Source organism: Globicephala melas, chromosome 12, assembly GCF_963455315.2.
Source record: "Globicephala melas chromosome 12, mGloMel1.2, whole genome shotgun sequence".
Lineage (NCBI taxonomy): Eukaryota > Metazoa > Chordata > Mammalia > Artiodactyla > Delphinidae > Globicephala > Globicephala melas.
The window spans coordinates 27,410,849-27,434,695 of record NC_083325.1 but is presented as its reverse complement, the minus strand read 5'-3'; the positions used below and the strand labels follow the sequence as shown (position 1 = coordinate 27,434,695).

The following is a 23,847-nucleotide window of genomic DNA, read 5'->3' as shown; positions in this document are numbered from 1 at the left end:
GACACGCAAAACCATCCAGTACATTGTTGACTAATACATGCAGCACTGTATAGTAAAATGTTCAAGAACATCCTTGAGATTGACGAACTCTAAATTGAGCTTAAGGTTGCTACTGAAAAGAGAGAATGGTATCATTGAGGCTTTACACAGGGTATCATTATCATTATATCATTATATCTGTAATGTTTTATCTTATTTCTTAAGCTCTACAGTAGACACATTGGTGTTCATTATGTTGTTTTTCGTAATCTCTATTGCCTTTCTGACTGCTTTGTTGAAAAATATTCATTCTTAGAGATAGGAAATGAATCTCTTGTCAATCCATTGTAAAAAACATATAACCGTATTAACTGCTTGATAACTGTATCCTAGTTGTTGTATTGGTGATTTTTAATTTATTTACCAACATTATTATTTTGCACTTGCGTTTTCTCATACAATAAAAAAGAAAAGAAAGCTTCCCTGGTGGCGCAGTGGTTGAGAGTCCACCTGCCGATGCAGGGGACATGGGTTTGTGCCCCAGTCTGGGAAGATCCCACATGCCGTGGAGCGGCTGGGCCCGTGAGCCATGGCCACTGAGCCTGCGCGTCCGGAGCCTGTGCTTCACAATGGGAGAGGCCACAACAGTGAGAGGCCCGCGTACCACAAAAAAAAAAAAGAAAAGAGCTGATTTTAAAAGACCAATAAGGTAGATAAATCTCTAGCAAGTATGACCAAGGAAAACAGAAAGAAAATAGAAAGCATTAGACAAATTTAACCTCAGGAGATTTTAAAGAATTATATAAGTACTATATATAAAATCTAGATGATATAGATGCTTTTCTAGGATTATATGAAATACCAAAATTTGCCCCCTAAGTGACAAAAATTGGCCCCCTAAGTGACAAAAAAAAAGTCTTGTTCAGATGTACTTTGCTACTTTGAAAGATACCTGATCTGGTTTTTTTTTTTTTAACTGTTGCATCAAAACAGCAAAGAACAGATTTTGTTTAAAGTGATTGTACACAGAAAAATATGGAGAACTTTCCAAACCCCCCAAAACTGTCATATGTTATAAAGTCCTTAAAACTGTCACAGCTTTTACATGGTTGAGCCTAAGAGATGCTTTTTTTCCTAATATATAAAGAGGTTTTTGTTTTGGTTTTTGTTTGGGGTGGAAGGGGTGGATTACTTGCTTGTGTTATCTTTTCCTTCTCCCTGGGATCAAATGACATCATTATTCCAGATGCTCAAGTTCAAGTTCTTACCACAGGGGATGAGGACCTCTCAGACAAAAACCAGAAAAAGGAGATCTACAGTGAAAGGGCAGTGACCGAGGCTTCTCGATCTGAAGAAAAAGAATCCTTGCAGAAAGACATTACAGGTAGTGGAACTGAATCATCTGCCTATTGTTTTATTCTGACCTTCTAAAATGAATATAAATAGAAAAATATTATATATTCTTGCTCTCTTCAACCCTCCATCTTGTTCATATGTGAAATAGGATGTTAGCTGCAACTTTTGGTGTACACTGGCAGGTAAAACTAGCATTTTTAAAGCTCCTTGAGATATTTTTGGAGAACTTTATGAATATTATACACAAATTAATCGCATTGCCAGAAATTCACATAATGGACTTTTAAAAACTCTACTGATAAAAACATTTGTTGCCATGAGATGCTAATTCTCTAATAAAATTGTTTTATATAGGCCTTTGTTCTTCAGGAATTTAGCTTGTTTACTTCCTAACTACCTTCCCAGTTAATTTACTTTGGTAGGACTGTGCTGATTAAAAATGCCTGTAAAAGTGTGTTTCGTTTAGGATAGTTTTGGCTCTGAGAGATGAAAACAAAAACAAAATGACATTGGCTTAAAGAAGACAGAAAAGAGTATCAGGGAACAAAGCTCTTTCTCTCCTTTTGCTTCAACATTTTAGCCTCCATTCTCATGCTGTAGTTGTCAGACACGTATTCCAGCCAGCAAAAAGGAAAACAAAGGAAAAAGAGGGCTTCCCTGGTGGCGCAGTGGTTGGGAGTCCGCCTGCCGATGCAGGGGACACAGATTCGTGCCCCGGTCCGGGAGGATCCCACATGCTGCGGAGCGGCTGGGCCGGTGAGCCGTGGCCGCTGAGCCTGTGCGTCCGGAGCCTGTGCTCCGCAATGGGAGAGGCCACAGCAGTGAGAGGCCTGCGTACCACAAAAAAAAAAAAGGATAAAGAAAAAAGTGTATTTCTTCCTTTAAATACTTCTCAAAAGTTAAATGTACCATTCCCCTTCCATCCTATTGGCCAGACTTATTCACATGGTCACACCAACCTATGTTGCTCGGGAGGCTGGGAAATATAATCTCTATTATGGTATGCCCAGATAAGTCAGGTTCTATTTTAGAGGAAAAGGAAAATGTATTTCAGAGGACAGCTGGTAGTCTGCCACAAGTATAAATAGAAACATATTTTAGAGTATAATTAGCCACTTCTCTTTTTTGTGTATTGATTCTTTTTCAGAAGTTATATTGTATTCTGGGCAAATATTGTATTTGAAAACTTACCAGCTTTTTTGCTGTTTTTAAACAAATGCTTCAGAAAAAGTTTTGATCATGTTAATTTCGTCATCAAAAAGTTTTCATTGCCCTTGAAAATAAAAACTAGGACTTCGCTGGTGGTGCAGTGGTTAAGAATCCGCCTGCCAAAGCAGGGGACACGGGTTAGAGCCCTCCTGTGCTCCGCAGCAAGAGAAGCCACCGCAATGAGAAGCCCGCGCAAAAAAAAAAAAGAATGAAAACTAAATTTTTTAGCCTAGTCTTTCAGAACAGTAGAATGGGCTCCCAAAGAACTTTTCAAATGCTAATTTTTCTCTCTTTTCCTTACAAATTCTATAATCTAATAAATTATATACTTGCACTGTTTCTTAGATGTTCAGTTGCTTTCCTGATTCCATTTTTTTCATATGTAGTCACCTTTGCCCAAAATGCTTTTCTCTTTCCATCTCTTTTTTTTTTTTTTTTTTTTTTTTGCGGTACGCGGACCTCTCACTGTTGTGGCCTCTCCCGTTGCGGAGCACAGGCTCCGGACGTGCAGGCTCAGCGGCCATGGCTCATGGGCCCAGCCGCTTTGTGGCATAGGGGATCTTCCTGGACCGGGGCACGAACCTGTGTCCCCTGCATCGGCAGGCAGACTCTCAACCACTATGCCACCAGGGAAGCCCTCCATCTCACTTTTTTTTTGTTTTAAACATCTTTATTGGAGTATAATTGCTTTACAATGGTGTGTTAGTTTCTGCTTTATAACAAAGTGAATCAGCTATACATATACATATATCCCCGTATCTCCTCCCTCTTGTGTCTCCCACCCTCCCTATCCCACCCCTCTAGGTGGTCACATAGCACTGAGTTGATCTCCCTGTGCTATGCGGCTGCTTCCCACTAGCTATCTATTTTACATTTGGTAGTGTATATAAGTCCATGCCACTCTCTCACTTCGTCCCAGCTTACCCTTCCCCCTCCCCGTGTCCTCAAGTCTGTTCTCTACGTCTGTGTCTTTATTCCTGTCCTGCATCCATCTCACTGTTTATCCAGCGTAACTATCTTCTCACACTAGTAGATGCTTGAGAGGTATTTTAAAATAATTTTTGTCAGCTTCCTGTCTGAATCTTGATTTTCCTCTCTTAGGTTCCAGTGCTGCTGCTGCTTCAGAGCAGTCAGCTCAACTACAAGACACGAAGATTGTTAGTCTACCAGACACTAAAGCCACTAAACAGAAAGAGGAGATCCACAGTAAGAGGACAGTTCCTAAGGAAGGCTGGCCCGAAGAGAAGAAATCCTTGCAAATAGATATTGCAGGTAATGGGGAGAGGGGTAGGGGGTGTGAGAGAGAGAGAGCATGCACACGCAAACGCCTGTGTCTACGTGTTTCCACTTAATTCTGATGAGACTGTAGTCTCACAATTTAAACAGAGTTCCATTTTTTTATTTTTTGCTTTCTTATGCATATCACTTCAGTGCTTCTCTGTCTGTGTGGATGTATGTATTTATTTGTAAGATAATTGTTACTTCTGGGAAAAGATACTGACAATTTAGAAACAAAATTACAATTAAATACCCAAGGCTGATAGTATTAGAAGTGAAGTATCATGTCTCAACACTGAAACAGCAGAAAGCTTAAGGCATTCCAGATGACTGTGACAAAGACAGAAAGAACCTCAATACAAACTTTTTAAAAATTACAATAAAAAAGACCCAAGATCAAATCTATTTATGTTTACCCATGGCCCCCTTTCTCTAATAACATAAAAGAAAACTGTATAGGACACAGCCGTTACTACCTAGCTGTCAAACTTTATGTCTTAGAGGAATATAGAACAGTATCCAGATAAGAAAAGAAAGGAGTCAAGAAGCTAATCTGTGGATACTGTATTTTGAAAATAGTCCTCGTGCAGCTGCTAACATCAAGAATGTATTAGATGGATGATTTTCCATAAGGGCACCAAGACTACACAGTAGGAAAAGAATAGTCTCTTCAACAGATGGTGTTGGAAACCTGGATATCCACATGCAAAAGAATTAATTTGGACCATTACCTTTTACCATATACAAAATTAACTCAAAATGGATCAAAGATCCAAACAGAAGAGCTAAAATTATAAAACTCTTAGAAGAAAACATGGGGGAAAAGCTTCATGACATTGGATTTGGCAATGATTTCTTGGATATGACACCAAAAGTATAGGCAACAAAAGCAAAAATAAATAAATTATACTATATCAGAATTTAAAACTCTGCTTCAAAGGATACAATCAACAGAGTTAAAAGACAACCTGTGGAATAGGAGAAAGTATTTGCAAATCATGATAAGTGATGAATATCCAGATTATATATGGAACTTCTAAAACTCAACAACAAAGAAATCCAATTTAAAAATTGGTAAAGGACTCGAATAGACAATTCTCCAGGGAGTATTTATGAATGGCCGACAAGTATATGAAAAGATGCTTAATATCACTAATCATCAGAGAAATGCAAATCAAAACCACAATGAGATACTACTGCACACCTAGTAGGATGGGTACTATCAAAAGAACAGAAAATAACAGTTGTTGGCAAGGATGCAGAGAAATTGGAACCCTTGTGCACTGTTGGTGGAAATATAAAATGGCACAGCCATTACGGAAAACAGTATGGAGGTTCCTAAAAAATTAAAAATAGAATAACGATATGATACAGCAATCCCACTTCTGGGTGTATATCCAAAGGAATTCAAAGCAGGATCTCAGAGATATCTGCACACCCATGTTCATTGCAGCATTACTCACAATAATCAAGATATGTCCATCAGCAGATGAATGGATAAATATGTGTGGATAAATGGATAAAAATGTGATATATATACAATAGAATGTTATGCAGCCTTAAAAAAAAGAAAATCCTGTCACATGCTATAACTTAGGTGAATCTCAAGGACCTTGTGCTGAGTGAAATAAGCCAGTCACAAAAAGATAAACATTGTATATTCCACCTATAGGAAGTATCTGAAATAGTGAAAATCTTAGAAACAAAGTAGAAAAGTGGCTGCCAGCGGCTGGGGAGAGAAAGGAGGGAAAATTAATGTTTATTGGGTATAGAGTTTCAGTGTTGCAAGATGAAGATGTTCTAGAGATCTGTTGTGCAACAGTGTGAACATACTTAACACTGCTGAACTGTATGCTTAAAAATTGGTTAAGATGGTGAATTTAATCTTCTGTGTTTATCACACACAAAAAAGAATGTATAAGATGAAAAAACAACATTGCAACTCTGCAGTGGGTAGTCTAGGAGACATAGCTTGGAAAAGAAAGATGGAAACATAACCTGCAGAAGCATACTCTAGACCAGGCTGCACAGAGGAGGTGAGTGGCGGGCGAGCGAGCGAAACTTCACCTGCAGCTCCCTATTGCTCCCCATTCCTCATGTTACCGCCTGAACCATCCCCCCACCCCCCACCCCCGTCTGTGGAAAAATTGTCTTCCATGACACCGGTCCCTGGTGCCAAAAAAGTTGTGGACCGCTGCCCTAGAGGACCCTCAAGGAGAAATGGATAATACAGAACACTAGGGAGCTTGAACACACATACTTAGCCCATAACAGACCATGGAAATGAAATTTAAAAAAAAAAAAAAAAGCGTTAGAGAAACATCTGGAAATAATGAGGTTGATGTGTATAAATGTTTGTATGCTTTTTTAAAAAAACCTTTCAAATGATCATAGAACATTTTTTCAACAGCTTTTTTGATATGTAATGCACATATATAATTCTCCCACTTAAAGTGTACCATTTAATGATTTTTACCCTATTCACAGATATGTGCAACCATCAACACAGTTGATTTTAGAACATTTTTATCACCTCAGAAAGAAACCCTATACCCCTTCGCTATCACCCCTCTGTTTCCTCATCACGCACCTCCCCCCAAGCCCTAAGTCAACCACTGATCTACTTTGTCTCTATTATAAATTTTCCTATTCTAGACCTTAATACAAATGGAATCATTTAATGTGTGGACTTTTGTGACTGGCTTCTTTTAACTCAGCATGATGTTTTCAGGTTCATCCAAGTTACGGGCTTGTATCATTATTTTATTCCTTCTAATGGCTCAATAATATTTCATCGTATGTATGTATCACATTTTGTTTATCTGTTTGTTGATGGACATTTGGTTGTTTCCACCTTTTGGCTACTATGAGTGATGCTTTTATAAAATAATGATTTTATATTTATAAAATATAAATGCTTTTATGTTCATGTACAGGTTTTTATATGAACAGTATGTTTTCATTTGTCTTGGGTATGTACCCAGGAATGGAATTCCTAGATCATGTGATAACTTTATATTTCATCATTTGAGGAGTTGTCAGACTGTTTTCCAAAGTGGCTGCACCATTTTACATTCCCAGTAGCAATGTATGAGCATTTCAATTTCTCTACAAACTCACCAACACTTATTATCTGACTTTTTCATTGGATCTATTCTAGTGGATGTGAATTTGTATCTCATTTTGATTTTGATTTGCATTTGCCTCATGATTATGATGTTGAACATCTTTCTGTGTGCTTATTGGCCAGTTGTGCATTATCCTTGGAGAAATGTGTATTCAGATCCTGGCCTGGTTTTCATTTAGATTATTTCTCTTTTTTATTGAATTTTAAGAGTTCTATGTATTCTAGATACACATTCTTATCTAAATTTTGATTTTGATATATTCTCCCATTCTGTGAGTTAAAATTGGGAAGTATGAGTCCTCCAACATTATCTTATTTTTCATGATTGTCTTGGCTATTCTGGGTCCTTTACAATTCCATATGCTTGCAAAATTTCTACTAAGAAATAAGCTAGGATTCTGATAGGTATTGTGTTGAATCTGTGATCAGTTTGGTGAGAATTGCTTTCTTAACAGTTAAGTCCATGGACTTGGGATGTTTTCCATTTATTTAGATATACTTTAATTTCTTGCAGTAATTTTTTGTAGCTTTCAGAGTAGAAGTTTTTCTCTTCTTATGTTAAATTTACATTAATATTTTAATTTTTTTGAGACTGTTGTGAACAGAATGGTTTTCTTTTGCTTTTGTTTTAGTTTTTGATTTTGTTTTTGGCTGTGCTGCTTGACTTGAGGGATCTTAGTTCCCCAACCAGGGATCTAACTTATGCCCCCTTGCAGTGGATTTGCAGAGTCCTAACCACTGGACCACCAGAGAATTCCCCCAGAATGGTTTTCTTAATTTCATTTTCAGTTTGTTAATTGCAGGTATATAATAATACAATTGGTTTTTTTAATATTTAACTTTTATCCTGCAACCATGCTGAACTCGTTTATTAGTTCTAAATGGTGAATGGGATTGTTTGCTTAATGTGTCTTTCTTATGTTTCATTGTTAGTATGTAGAAATGCAGCAGATTTCTGTGTATTAATTTCATATCCTGAAACTTTAGCGAATTCATTGATGAGCTCTAGTAGTTTTCTGGTAGCAGCTTTAGGATTTTATAGTATCATGTCATCTGTAAAAGCAGACAGCTTACTTCTTCTTTTCCAATTTGGATTCGTTTTATTTCTTTTTCTTCTCTGCTTGCCGTGACTAGGACTTCCAAAACTATGCTGAATAAAAGTGCGAGAGTGGACATCCTTGTCTTGTTCCTGATCTTAGGGGAAATGCTTTCAGCTTTTCACCATTGAGTATAATGTTAGCTGTGGGTTTGTCATATATGGCCTTTATTGTGTTGAGGTATGTTCTCTCTGTGCCCACGTTCTAGAGAGTTTTTATCATAAATGTGTGTTGAAATTTGTCAAAAGCTTTTTCTGCATCTATCGAGATGATCATATGTTTTTCTTTTAATAAATTTATTTTATTTATTTATTTTTGGCTGTGTTGAAAGTGCGGGCTTTCTCTAGTTGCAACAAGCGGGGGCTACTCTTTGTTGCGGTGTGCGGGCTTCTCGTTGCGGTGGCTTCTCTTTTGTTGCAGAGCACGGGCTCTAGATGCACAGGCTTCAATAGTTGTAGCACGCGGGCTCAGTAGTTGTGGCTCACAGGCTCTAGAGCACAGGTTCAGTAGTTGTGGCACATGGGCTTAGTTGCTTCGCGGCATGTGGGATCTTCCTGGACCAGGGCTCGAATCCGTGTCCCCTGCAATGGCAGGTGGATTCTTAACCACTGTGCCACCAGGGAAGCCCGGTCATATGGTTTTTATTCTTCAGTTTGTTAATGTGGTGTATCACACTGATGGATTTGCAGATATTGAAAAATCCTTGCATCCCTGGGATGAATCCCACGTGATTATGGTGTATGATCCTTTTAATTTATTAGTGGATTCGGTTTGCTAGTATTTTGTTGAGGATTTTTGCATCTATGTTCATCAGTGGTATTGGTCTGTAGTTTTCTTTTTTGTAATATCTTTGTCTGGTTTTGGTATCAGGGTGATGGTGGCCTCCTAGAATGAGTTCAGAAGTGTTCCTTCCTCTGCAAATTTTTGGAATGGTTTCAGAAGGATGGGTGTTAACTCTTCTCAATGTTCGGTAGAATTCACCTGTGAAGCCATTAGGTCCTGGACTTTTCTTTGTTGGGAATTTTTAAATTGCTGATTCAGTTTCAGTTCTGGTAATTGGTCTGTTCATATTTTCTGTGTCTTCCTCATTCAGTCTTGGAAGATTGTACCTTTCTAAGAATTCATCAATTCCTTCTAGGTTGTCCATTTTATTGGCGTGTAGTTGCTCATAGTAGTCTCTTATGATCCTTTGTATTTCTGTCGTGTCGGTTGTAACTTCTCCTTTTTCATTTCTGATTTTATTGATTGGGGCCCTCTCCCTTTTCTTCTTGATGAGTCTTCCTAAAGGTTTATCAATTTTGTTTATATTTTCAAAGAGCCAGCTTTTAGTTTCATTGATCTTTCCTATTGTTTTTTTAGTCTCTATTTCATCTATTTCTGCTCTGATATTTATTTCTTTCCTTCTACTAACTTTGGTTTTTATTCTTCTTTCTCTACTTGCTTTAGATGTAAGTTTAGGTTGTTAATTTGAGATTTTTCTTGTTTCCTGAGGTAAGCCTGTATCACCATAAACTTCCCTCTTAGAACTGCTTTTTCTGCATCCCATAGGTCTTAGATCGTCGTGTTTTCGTTTTCATTTGTCTCTAGGTAGTTTTTGATTTCCTCTTTGATTTCTTCAGTGATCCTTTGGTTGTTTAGTAGCATATTGTTTAGCCTCCACGTGTTTGTGGGTTTTGCAGTTTTTTTTTTTCTTGTAGTTGATTTCTAGTTCCATAGAGTTGTGGTTGGAAAAGAAGCTTGATATGATTTCAGTTTTCTTAAATTTACGAAGGCTTGTTTTGTGGCCTGACATGTGATCTATCCTGGAGAATGTTCCATGTGCACTTGAAAAGAATGTGTATTCTGCTGCTTTTGGGTGGAATGCTCTATAAATATCAGTTAAGTCCCTTTGGTCTAATGTGTTATTTAAGGCCTATGTTTCCTTATTGATTTGCTGTCTGGATGATCTGTCCATTGATGTAAGTTGGGTGTTAAAGTCCCTTACTATTATTGTGCTACTGTTGATTTCTCCTTTTATGTCTGTTAATATTTTGCCTTATGTATTAAGGTGCTCCTATGTTGGGTGCATATATATTTACAGTTGTTATATCTTCTTCTTGGATTGATCCCTTGATCATTCTGTAGTGTCCTTCTTTGTCTCCTGTGACAGTTTTTATTTTAAAGTTGATTTCATCTAATATAACTATTACTACTCTGGCTTTCTTTTGATTTTCATTTGTGTGGACTACCTTTTCCATCCCCTCTCTTTTAGTTTGTATGTGTCTCTAGATCTGTAGTGAGTCTCTTGTAGGCAGCAAATAAACGGGTCTTGTTTTTGTATCCATTCATCCAGTTTGTGTCTTTTGGTTGGAGCATTCAGTCTGTTTGCGTTTAAGGTAATTATCAATATGTATACTGTCATTTTGTTAATTGTTTTGTATTTGTTTCTGTAGGTCGTCTTTTTCTTTCTTTTGTTCTCTTCTCTTGTGATTTGATGACTATCTTCAGTGTTATGTTTAGATTCCTTTTTTGTGTATGTGTGTATCTGTTATAGATTTTTGGCTTGTGGTTACCTTGAGGTTATTGTATAGCAGTCTCTCTCTCTATATATGTGATTCTTCTGAGTTGCTGATGTCTTAATTTCAAATGCATCTTAAATACCCTACATGTGTACTCTCCTTGCCTCATGATTACTGTTTTTTATGTCATGTTTTACGTCAAATTGTTTTTTGTATCCCTTAACTGCTTATCGTGGATACAGATGATTTTACTACTTTTGTCTTTTAATCTTCCTGCTAGCTTTGTTTGTGAATGATTTCCTACCTTTACTGTATGTTTACTGGTGAGCTTTTTTGTTCCATAATTTTCTCATATCTTTTGCACCTAGAGGAGTTCCTTTAATATTTGTTATAAAGCTGGTTTAGTGGTGCTGAATTCTTTTAGCCTTTGCTTGTCTATACAGCTTTTGATTTCTCTGTCAAATCTGAACAAGAGCCTTTCTGAGTAGAGTATTCTTGGATGTAGGTTTTTCCCTTTCATCACTTTAAATATATCATGCCAGTCCCTTCCAACCTGCAGAGTGCCTGCTGAAAAGTCAGCTGATAGTCTTATGGGAGTTCCTTTGTATGTTATTTGTTGCTTTCCCCTTGCTGCTTTTAGTATTCTCTGTATCTTTAATTTTTGACATTTTGATTACAGCGTGTCTTGGTGTGTTCCTCTTTGGGTTATCCTGTATGGGATTTTCTGCACTTCTTGGACTTGGATGACTATTTCCTTTCCCAGGTTAGGGCGGTTTTCAGCTATTATCTCTTCAAATATTTTCCTGAGCTCTTTCTTTCAAATATTTTCCCGGGCTCTTTCTCTTTTCTTCTGGGACCCCTGTAATGCAGATATTAGTGCTCTTGGTGTTGTCTCAGAGATCTTTTAAACTGTCCTCATTTCTTCTTTTTTTTTTTTTATCTTTTTTCTGTTCAGTGGCAGTGATTTCCACTACTCTGTCTTCCAGCTCACTGATCCATTCTTCTGAATCCTTTAGTCTACTTTGATTCCTTCCACTGTATTTTTCATTTCAGTTATTGTATTCTTCATGTCTGGTTGTTCTTTATATTTTCTAACTCTTTTCTTAAAACTTATAACTTCTCGTTCTGTGCATCCATTCTCCTCCTGAGTTCTTTGATCATCTGTATGCTCATTACTCTGAACTATTTCTTGGGTAGATTGCCTGTTTCCACTTCACTTAGTTCTTCTTCTGGGATTTTATCTTGTTCCTTCATCTGAAACATATTCCTCTGCCATCTCATTTTGTCAATAAGTTGCTATTTGTATTTTTATATATGCAGTAGGTAAGTTACATCTCTCAACCTTGGAGGAGTGGCCCTCTGTAGGAGGCATCCTGTGCACTCCAGCAATGCACTCCCCTCTTGTTACCCAAGCTGTGTACTCCAGGGGTTCACCCTAAGAGGGCTACTTGGGCCTTCTGTTGTGGTGGGCTAACTATGTGGGCAGTCTGGTAGGCCCCTAGTCTGGTTGGTTGCTAGGTCCTGCCTTGTGTGGATGCTGCTGGCTGCTGTTTAGCAGGGCCTGGTCACAGTGTGGCTGGTTGCAGAATCCTAGGGGCCCCGGGGCTAATGCTGGCTCACTGGTGGATGGAGTCAGGGTCCTGAAGACCCTAGGGTTGTTGCCTACCCACTGGTAGTTGAAGCCAGATCCTGGGGTTAGTGCTGGTCTACTGGCAGGCAGAGCTGGCTCCTGGAGTCCAGCTGCAGGGCCCTGGGATCCCAGAGCTCATTTCAGGTTGTTGTGGGGGTGGTGTCGGTTCCTGACACAGTTGGGTACAGGGTCTGGAGTGTCCTGAAGGTTTCTTTGGCCTGCTAGTGGGCCAGTCCAGGGCCCAGCTGGTCCTAGGGTAGGCTCTGGCCTGCACTGCAGAATCATAGTTTTCTTGCTTTTGGTGCCTGTATCCTGGTGAATGAGACTGGTCTAGAGGCTTGGCCTGGCTTCCTGGTGGGAGAGTCCTGTGCCTTTCTACTGGTGGGTGGTGCTGGGTCTTGGCCCTCTGGTGGGCTGGGCCATGTCTAGGGGCGAGTCCAAAGGCAGCTGTGAGCTTTTTAGTCTTTAGGCAGCCTGTCTGCTAATGGGTGGAGCTGTGTCCTGACCCAGTTAGTTCCTTGGCCTGAGGCGTCCCAGCACTGTTGCCTGCAGGCTGTTGGGTGGGGCCAGGTTTTGGAACTAATGAGCTAATATGTCATCCACCAACAACAGTGTTCCCCAATATGTCTGCCACCAGTGTCTATGTCCCCAGGGTGAGCCTCAGCCACCCTCCCCCAACCCCTGACGCTCCAAGAGACTCTCCAAGACCAGCAGGTAGGTCTGGCCCAGGCTCCTATCAAATTACTTCTTTGGCCCTGTGTCCCAGGGTATATGAGATTTCATGTGCACCCTTTAAGAGCGATATCTCTATTTACCCCAGTCCTGTGGGACTCCTGCAATTAAGCCTTCTGGCCTTCAAAGCCAAATGCTCTGTGGGCTCATCTCAACAGTGCCAGACCCCCAGCCTGGGAGAACCTCTGTAATATATTTACTCTCCAGTTTTCAGGTTACCTACATAGGGGTTATGGGATTTGATTATATCGTGAGTCTGTCCCTACTACCAGTTTTGTTGTGGTTCCTTCTTTATGTCTTTTGGTGTAGGAGATTTTTTCTGGTGGGTTCCAGTTTTTTGTGTGTGTATGTTTTTTTTTAATGGTTGTTCTGCAGATAGTTGTGATTTTGGTGTGCTTGTGAGAAGAGGTGAGCTCAAGGTCTTTTTACTCTGCCATCTTGCCCACTTTCCTCTATACCACATTTTCTTTTTGTTTGTTTTGTTTTAATTTTTATTGGAGTATAGTTGCTTTACAGTGTTGTGTTAGTTTCTACTGTACAGCAAAGTGAATCAGCTATACATATACATATATCCCCTCTTTTATGTATTTCCATCCCATTTAGGTCACCACAGTGCATTGAGTAGAATTCCCTGTGCTATATACAGTAGGTTCTCATTAGTTATCTATTTTATACATAGTATCAATAGTGTATATATGTCAGTCCCAATCTCCCAATTCCTCCCACCCCCCATACCACATTTTCTTTATCTGTTCATCCATCAGTGGACACTTAGGTTGTTTCCATGTCTTGGCTATTTTAAATAGTGCTGCAGTGAACACACATATACGAATATCTTTCCAAGACCAAGCTTTCAATTGTTTTGTGTATAGACCCAGAAGCAGAATTGCTGGATCATATGGTAGTTCCATTTTTAACTCTTTGGGTAACCTCCATACTGATTTCCATAGCAGCAACACCAATTACATTCTCACTAACAGTGCACAGAAAAAGGAACCTTTAGCTCCATATCCTCACTAATGCTTGTTATTTCTTGTCTTTTTGATGATAGCCATTCTGACAGGTGTGACATGATATCTTATTGTGGTTTTGGTTTGCATTTCTCTGATTATTGATGCTGAGTATCTTTTCCTGTATTTGTTAGCCATTCGTATGTCTTCTTTACAAAAATGTCTATTAAGATCCTGTGCCCATTTTTTAATTGGGTTGTTTGTTTGTTTTATTTGAGTTGAAGTCTTTGTGTATTTTGGCTGTTAACCCCTTGTCAGATATATCATTTGCAAATATCTTCTTCCATTCAGTAGTCTGATGGCTTCTTTTGCTGTGCAGAAGCCTTTCAGTTGGATGTACTCCTACTATTTACTTTTGCTTTTGTTGTCTTTGCTTTTGGTGTCAAATTCAAAAAATTATTGCTAACACCACTGTCAAAGCTCTTAACTGCCTATGTTTTCTTCTAGGAATTTTATGGTTTCAGATCTTACATTTAAATCTTCAATCCATTTAGAATTGATATTTGTGTATGGTGTAAGATAATGGTTCAGTTTCATTCTTTTGCATGTGGCTATCCAGTTTTTCCAGTACCATTTATTGAAGAGACTATCCTTTCCCCATTGTATATTCTTGGCTCCTTTGTCATAAGGTAATCGGCCTTATATGTGAGAGTTTATTTCTGGTCTCTCTATTCTGTTCCATTGATCTACATGTCTGTTTTTATGCCAGTACTATACCATTTTGATTACTGTAGCTTTGTAACATAGTTTGAAATCAGGGAGTGTGATGCCTACAGTTTTCTTCTACTTTTTTAAGATTGCTTTGGCTATTTGGAGTCTTTTGTGGTTACATACAAATTTTAGGATTGTTCTATTTTTGTGGAAAATGCCATTGGAATTTTGATAGGGATTGCGTTGAATCTGTAGATTGTTTTGAGTAGTGTGGACATTTTAACAATATTAATTCTTCAAATCTGTGAGCACAGAATATTTTCCCATTTTTTCATGTCTTTTTCAGCTTTTTTCATCAATGTTTTCAGTATACAGGTCTTTTACCTCCTTGGTTAAACTTATTCCTAGGTATTTTATTCTTTTGATGCAATTATGAATAGGATTGTTTTAATTTCTTTTTCTGGTAGTTTATTATTAATATATAGAAATGCAACAGATTTTTGTCTGTTAAATAATTTTGTATACTGCAACTTTACTGAATGTATTAGTTATAACAGTTTTTTTTTGAAGAGTCTTTAGGGTTTTCTATATATAAAATCATGCCATTTTCACATAGTGACAATTTTGCTTCTCTTCTGATTTGGTGCCTTTTGTTTCTTTTTCTTGCCTAATTGCTCTGGCTAGGACTTCCAATACTGTGTTCAATAAACGTGATGCCAGTGGATATCCTTGTCTTGTACCTGATCTTAGAGGAAATGCTTTCCATTTTTCACCATTGAGTATGTTAGCTATGGTCTTGTCAGAAATGGTCGTTGAGCTATGTTTCCTCTAGACCTACTTTGTTGAGAGTTTTTATCATGAATAGATTTTGAGTTCTCTCAAATGCTTTTTCTACATCTATTGATTATATGATTTTTATCCTTTATTTGGTTAGTGTCATGTACCACATTGATTGATTTGTAGATGTTGAACCGTCCTTGCATCCCTGGAATAAATCCCACTTGATCATAGTGTATAATCCTTTTAATATATTATTGAATTTGGTGTGCTAATGTTTTGTTTGGGTTTTTTTTGCATGTGTGTTCATCAGGGATATTGGCTTGTAATTTTCTTGTAGTGTATCTACACTGGGTATCTAGGTAACGTCTGGGTAACAGGGTAATGTGGGCCTTACAAAATAAGTTTGGAAGTGTTCTGTTCTGTTTATTGGAAGAGTTTGAGAATCTTTCATATTAATTCTTCCTTAAATGTTTGGTAGAATTCAACAGTGAAGCCACCTGGTCCTGGACTTTTGTTCATTGGGAGGTTTGAGAGTCTTTCTATACTTTAGATATAAAAGCAGATTCCATGTATCCCACTATATATTGGGGAAATTGTCTTAGGGATTCCCAGAGTATTTAGTGAAAATTCTGATTACCAATAATCTATAGAGAAGGAAGAATGGATCCCATAGTTACAAGTGATACTTTGTTTCATGTGTATGTCTGTTTCTTTAGACTTAGAACTCTAAAAATGTGTATGGAAACTGAATTAATGTTTACAATTACGGTTTATAGTTGTTAAGATGTTCTACATCTTAAAATGCCTGTTTTGATATAGAATGACTGTCAAAATGTGAAGATGGAAGATGGTAATTTATATTAGGTGTATTTTACCACAATAAAAAAAATTGAGGGGGTGTGAAGATGTTTCACAAAAAAGAGTTTTTCAAGGCTCTAAAACATGTAAAGGGTTGGAGTTTTTAAAATTCCATCCATTTAATTACTGATGATAAAAATAAAGTCTCAGGTTTCTTAGCTGAAAATGAAATTAATAATACCTCTCTCTCAGTTTTATAAGAGGGGAAAAAAACAGATATAGAGCATATTCATAATACCCCACACATAGCAAGCAGTAATACATAGCAGCTGCTGTTACATCCCAGGGACCAAAATGCCCTCCTCAAGGTCATACAGCCAGTCTGTGGCAGAATCCAGCCCAGAATCTGGGTCTTTTGATCCTGAGTCTCTTAAACTATTACCATGCCAATCTGGCCACTAGGCACAAGGCATGAATCCTTTGTCCAGGCAGTGAATTTTCTTAATCTTTATATAGACCATTCTTTCCTTCAGTCTTTGTTTTGTATCTAAAGAATTAAATGTGAATACTATTTTTAAATGGAATGCAAATATTTTGAAAGTCCTTCAAAATCTTTTTTTTTTTTTTTTTTTTTTGCCTTTTCAGAGTCCAGATGTCATTCAGAATTTGAAAATACCACCCATTCTGTCTTCAGGTCAGCTAAGTTTTACTTTCATCATCCAGTGCACCTACCAAGTGATCAAGATTTTTGCCATGAATCCTTAGGAAGAAGAGTTTTCATGAGTCATTCTTGGAAAGATTCCTTTCAGCATCATCCAGACAAACAAAGAGAACACACTTGTCTTCCTTCCTCTTATCAAAATGTGGCAAAGACAAAGTCAGATTATACCACAATAGAGAGCCTCAGTATCAATGTAAACTTGGAAAACAAAGAAGTAAAGCATACTACTAAAAGTCAGGCTAGAGATTTTCTAAAATATGACAAACAAGTTAATGACCTAAAAAGGGATCATAAGGCCACCCCAGAGTTAACAGCTCAGCACACTGTGAGTTTAAATGAACTCTGGAACAGGTATCAGGAGCGACAGAGGCAACAGAAACCTCCTGAGTTCAGTGCCAAGAAGGAACTTTCCTTGGTGGAGCGACTTGATCATTTGGCTAAACTTCTTCAGCATCCCATCACACATTTTCTCCAGCCCTCAGAAAGTACACAGGATGATAGCAAAGGGAAACAAGATGTTAAGGAATGGAGTGGTAGACAGCAACAGCAGAAAAACAAGCTTCAGAAAAAGAAACAGTATAAAAGCCTGGAGAAATGCCATAGAAACACAGGAGATCTTAAAAAAAACAAGATTCTTTCTACTCATCAAGCTGGGAGGTCCAATCAGATTAAAATTGAACAGATTAAATTTGATAAATATATTTTGAGAAAACTGCCAGGTTTTCATTATATAAATAACACTTCTTCAGATTCTAGACACTCAGAGGAGAGTGAGCTGCTCACAGATACTGCCACCAACATCCTTTCCACCACCACTTCTGTGGAATCAGATATATTGACCCAAACAGATAAGGAAGTGACTCTGCATGAGAGGAGCAGCTCTATTTCCACCATTGATACTGCCCGACTGATCCATGCTTTTGGTCATGAAAGAGTTTGTTTGTCACCCAGGCGAATTAAATTATACAGCAGCATCACCGACCATCAGAGGAGATACCTTGAGAAGCGGAGCAAGAAAAACAAGAAACCATTGAATACAGGTTATCCCCAAATTACTTCAGAACACACCAGAAGGAAACACGTCCAGGTACATGGCTGCAAATTCCATCTGGCAATATGACTGCATTTTTCATGGACTTTTTAGTTAAGCTTTGCACACAGGTGAAAAAAAGCCAATTGCCCTTTCCTCACTGTAACATTTCTTACCAGCTGGAAAAGAGTGAGAAAGTGTAGTACAGTGCTGTTTGAGTTGTCATTCTTTTCATCAACACTCATTTACGAATTACCCTTTGGATGAAAGGTTTTGCTGCTAAATGCTGCAAAATCTCCAAAGTCTATACCTTTGGTACAGGGGATCTTCAAGTTTAGAATGACCTCCATTCTGAACAATATTGCCTGTTGGTTTTTGTTTATTCATTCCTCCCTGTCTTTTAAGAAATTTTGAGGTGCTTTTAAGCATACACACACACACACATATATAAGTAATATGATATGATTGTTTTTTAAGTAAATGAAGAATTGGAATGATGGAAAATTAGACTGAAGCCAGGGAGGGGTGAGGTACAACATGATTTAAAAAATAAATACATGAAGAATTAAGAGTGATGGGAAGGCAAGTTGATACCTTGTGGATATGGTTGCTAAAGATGAGCCACAAATTTTGCTTTATGTTTTCTAGAAATTAGTGTTGCTAGAATTTTGTGATCAATTACATAACTCTAATATAAAAGCAAACTAAATTTTCAAAAGCATTACAGATATTTCTGATACTAAGGCTTCTTAAATTTCTCTCATCTGTCCTCATAAAGAAGGCATTGTGGTGTAACAAAATCTTCATCGGCATCCTTACAGTACATTCTCAGTAACAACAATCATATAAGGCTAATATGGCCTTTGTTTAGGGAATTCCATAAAGGCAGATTTCAAGGGGTCAGTAAATTGCAGACCATTACTTTAACCCAAGATAAAATTGATTTGGACAGGTGCTCTCCAAATAGGGATACTTGCAAAATGGTTCATTGGAGTATGAACCTTTTAAAGTTTATATTTTTGTATATGTTTTACAGTGTATGAGTAGAGCAATAATATATAATTTATAAATAAATATCTACTTTAGTAATTTGTACTTAAAAATGTTTTATCAGTGGGACCCCATGATCAAAACAATTTGGAGACCACTGGTTTAGCCGAAAGAAGGCACAAAACATTCAGACATTTACCCATAAATATTATTTCTCAATTGAGTTTTTGGTAGGTATTAAATGATAGTAATTACACATATAAATAGTACAATAAGACTCTTTTTTAAAGTAAGCCAAAAATTGGGAAAGACACAGATTGAGGCCTTTTGTTCCATAGAGGAGGTAGGGGGAAAGGATGCAGGTAGAGGGTTTTTTGGTGTGTGTACTAAAATACATACACATAACAAAGTTTACAGTTTTATCATTTTAAAGTATGCAGTTCAGTGGCACTGAGTATATTCACAGTGTTTTACAACTATCACCACTATCTAGTTTCAGAGCTTTTTCATCACCCTAGTGGAAACCTCATACCCACTAAGCAGTTACTCTCTATTCCCCCTTCCTACCAGCCCCTATCAATCACTAATCTACTTTTTGTCTCTGTGAACTTGCCTATTCTGGTTATTTCATTTAATTAGAATCATATCATATGTGGCCTTTGTGTCAAGCTTCTTTGACTCTAGAATAATCTTTCTGAGATTTATCCATGTCCTAGCACCTGTCAATACTTCATTGCTTTTTATGGCTGAATAATATTTCATTATATGTTTAGACACATTTTATTTATCTGTTCATCCATTCGTGGACATTTAGGTTTTTCTACCTTTTGGCTATTGTGAATAGAACTGATATGAACATTTGTGTACAAGTTTTTATTTGAACACCTACATACAGTTCTTTTGGGTATACACATAAGAGTTGAAAATGCTGGATCATTTGGTAATTTTATTTTAAGCTTATTTAGGAACCGTCAAACTGTTTTTCACAGTGGCCACACCATTTTACATTCCCAGCAGCAATTTCTAAGGGTTCCAATTTCTCCATATTCACCAACACTCTTTATTTACTTTTTTTTTTTTGCCATCCCAGTAGGTACAAAGTGGTATCTCATACTCATTGTCATTTTGATTGTGGTTTGTTTTGCCTTTCCCTTTGCATAATGACTAATGATGTTAAGTATCTTTTTATGTGCTTGTTGGCCATTTTTTAAAATTAATTTTTGGCTGCCTTTGGTCTTCGTTGCTGTGCATAGGCTTTCTTGAGTTGCGGCAAGCGGGGGCTACTCTTCGTTGTGGCGTGTGGGCTTCTCATTGTGGTGGCTTCTCTCGTTGCAGAGCACGGGCCCTAGGTGCACGGGCTTCAGTAGTTGTGGCTTGCTGGCTCAGTAGTTGTGGCTCGTGGGCTCTAGAGTGCAGGCTCAGTAGTGTGGGGCCCGGGCTTAGTTGCTCCTTGGCATGGGGGATCTTCCTGGACCAGGGCTTGAACCCTGCATTGTCAGGTGGATTCTTAACCAAAGTCATGAAGATTTGTCCATATATTTTCTTTCAAGAATTTTATACTTTTAGTTCTTTCATTTGCATCTTGGATGTATATTGAGTTAATTTATTTATATGGTATGAGGTAGGGGTCAAACATTCTTTCCACGTGGAATTGTCCCAAAATCAGCTGTTGAGACTGTTCTTTCTCCATTGAATGGTCTTGGCACCCTTGTCAAAAATCAGTTGACCATAGATGTGAGGGCTTATTTCTAGGCTTTCAGTTCTGTTCCATTGATCTATATGCCGATCTATATGCCATTACTGCACTGATTTAGTTACTGTAGCTTTGTAGTAAGTTTTAAAATTGAGAAGTATGAGTCTTCCAAGTTTGTTCTTTTTAAAGACTGTTTTGGCTAATCAGGGCCCTTGTGTCTCCATATGAATTTTAGGATCAGCTTTTTAAAATTTCTGCTGAAAAGGTTGTTGGGAATTTTATATTAATTGCATTTAATATTTAGCTTGCTTTGGAGTTTATTGCCATCTTAACAACATTGTCTTCCAGTTGATGAACACAGGATGTTTTTCAATTTATTTAGGTCTTTAATTTCTTCCAGTAAGGTCTTGTAGTTGCCAATGTACAAGTGTTATACCTTCTTGTCTAAATTTATTCCTAAGTATTTGATTCTCGTGTTTTCTTTCTTTTTCTTTATTATTTTAATTGTGATAATATATGCATAACAAAATTTATCATCTTAACCATTTTTTCTTTGTAATTCTATTTTATTTTTCTTCCAGTTCTATTGATTTAATTGACATACAGCACTGTTTGTTTGAGTACAGCATAATGATTTTACTTACATACATCATGAAATGATTATCACAGTAAGTTTAGTGTATATGTATCATCTCATACAGATTCAAAATTTAAGAAATAGAAAAAAGTATTTTCCTTGTGATGAGAACTCTTAGGATTTACTCTCTTAATTACTTTCATATATAATATACAGCAGTGTTAGTTTTATTTATCATGTTGTACATTACATCCCTAACAGTTGTTTACCTTATAACTGGAAGTTTGACTGCCCTCAACCAATTCCCACTCCCTCCCCCCACCCATTGCCTCTGTTAACCACAAATCTGATCTTTTTATATGAGTTTTTTTTCCTGAAGTATATAATTAATCTACAACATTATGTTAGTTCCTGTGCACAAAATAGTGATTTGATATTTCTATACATTTCAAACACCATGGTAAGTCTAGTTACGATATGTCACTATGCAAAGATGTTACATAGTTATTGACTGTATTCTCCACACTGTACACTTAATACCCGTGGCTCATTTACTTTACAACTGGAAGTTTGTACTTCTTAATCTCCCTCACCTATTTCTTTCCTCCCTTCACCACCTCCCCTCTGACAACCACCTGTTTGTTTTCTATCTGTAACTCTGTTTCTGTTTTGTTGTGCTTGTTTTGTTTTTTAGATTTCACTTAGCATAATAACCTCTAGGTCCATCCATGTTGTTGCAAATGGCAAGATTTCATTCTTTTTATGGCTGAACAATATTCCGTTTCATAAATATATACACCACATTTTCTTTATCCATGGGCATTTAGGTTGCTTGCATATCTTGGCTATTGTAAATAATGCTGCAGTGAACATAGGGGTGTATATATCTTTTTGAATTAGTGTTTTTGTTTTCTTCAGAAAAATACCCATATGTTAATTGTTGGATCATGTGATGGTTCTGTTTTTAATTTTGTGAGGAGCCTCCAAACTGTTTTTCATAGTGGCTGCACCAATTTACGTTTCCACCAACAGTGCATGAGTGTTCCCTTTTCTCTTCATCCTTGCCAGTACTTGTTGTATTTTGCTAATAGCCATTCTGACAGGTGTGAGGTGATAGATATCTCATTGTGGTTTTGATTTTCATTTCCCTGATGATTCGTGATGTTGAGCATCTTTTCATGTGCCTCTTGGCCATCTGTATGTCTTCTTTGCAAAAGTGTCTATTCAGATCCTTTGCCCATTTTTTAAAATTCGGTTGTTTGGGTTTTTGATGTTGAGTTGTATGAGTTCTTTGTATATTCTGGGTATTAACCCCTTATTAGATAGATTGCTTGCAGATATCTTTTCCCATTCAGTAGATGATAGTTCCCTTCACTGTGGAAAAGCTCTTTAGTTTGATGTAGTTCCATTTGTTTATTTTTGGTTTTGTTTCCCTTGCCTGAGGAGACATATGCAAAAACAAATTACTAAGATCAGTGTCAAAGAGCTTACTGCCTATGTTTTCTTCAAGAAGTTTTGTCTTTTTTTTTGGTTGTGGTTTCAGTTCTTACATTTAAGTCTTTAATCCATTTTGAATTTGTTTTTGTGCATGGTGTAGTTTAATGGTATTAAATACATTCATATTGTTGTGCAGACATCACCGTCACCCATCTCTAGGACTCTTTTCATCTTGCAAAACTGAATTTCTACACTGACTCAAATAGCAACTCCCCATTCCACCTTATGCTCAAGCCCCTAGCAACCACCATTCTAAGAATTTGACTACTTTAGGTACCTCATGTAAGTGGAATACAGTGTTTGTCTTTAAGTAATACGTTTATTTCACTTAGCATAATGTCGTCCTCAAGTATCATCAGTGTTGTACCATCTGGCAGGATTGTCCTTTCTTTAAGACTGAATGATACTGCATTGTATATATATACCACATTTTGTTTGTTCATTCATTCATGCATCCATTAATAGATACTTGTGTTGCTTCCATCTTTAGACCATTGTGAATAATGATGCTAGAGTGTACAAATGTCCATTCAAGATCCTGCTTTCAATTTTGGGGGGTACGTATCCAGAAGTGGAGTGGCTGGATTATATGGTAATTCTATTTTTAACTATTTGAGGAACCACCATACTGTTTTCAACAGCAGCTGCCCATTTTACAGTCCCACCAACAGCACACAATGGTTCCACTTTTTCCACATCTTTGTCAACACTTGTTATTTTCTGGGTTTTTTTATAGTGGCATCCTAATGCATATGAAGTGATAAGTTTTTGATTTGCATTTCTTTCATGATTATATGGAGCATCTTTTTATATACTTCTTGGCCATTTGTATATCATCTTTGGAGAAATGTCTATTCAAGTACTTTGCTCCTTCTTGAATCGTGTTATTTTTTGGTCATTGAGTTGTAGAAGTTCTTTACATATTCTGAATATTAACCTCTTATCAAATATATGATTTATAATTTTTTCTCCCAATCAGTGGGTTGCCTTCTCACCTTTGTTGATTGTGTCCTTTGATGCCCAGAAATTTTTAATATTGATGTAGTCCCAGTTGTCGAGTTTTACTTTTGCTGCCTGTGCTTTTGGTTTCATATCTAAGGAGTCATTACCAAGTCCAATGCCATGAAGCTTTTCCCCTGTGTGTTCTTCCAAGAATGTTATGGTTTTAGGTCTTTAATCCATTTTGAGGTAATT

At 37.3% G+C, this 23,847-nt stretch overlaps 1 protein-coding gene across 2 annotated transcripts in view; it reads left to right on the top strand.

Moving 5' to 3' along the window:
* Nucleotides 1–23,847, top strand: part of ALMS1 (ALMS1 centrosome and basal body associated protein) — a 228,570-nt gene that overhangs the window by 166,609 nt on the left and 38,114 nt on the right. For both annotated transcript variants that reach the window (XM_060309646.1, XM_030877577.2), the window contains 3 exons: nt 1,226–1,363; nt 3,646–3,816; nt 16,791–17,953. In XM_060309646.1, coding sequence (XP_060165629.1) covers nt 1,226–1,363; nt 3,646–3,816; nt 16,791–17,953 — 1,472 coding nt within the window. The remainder of the gene's footprint in view (nt 1–1,225; nt 1,364–3,645; nt 3,817–16,790; nt 17,954–23,847) is intronic.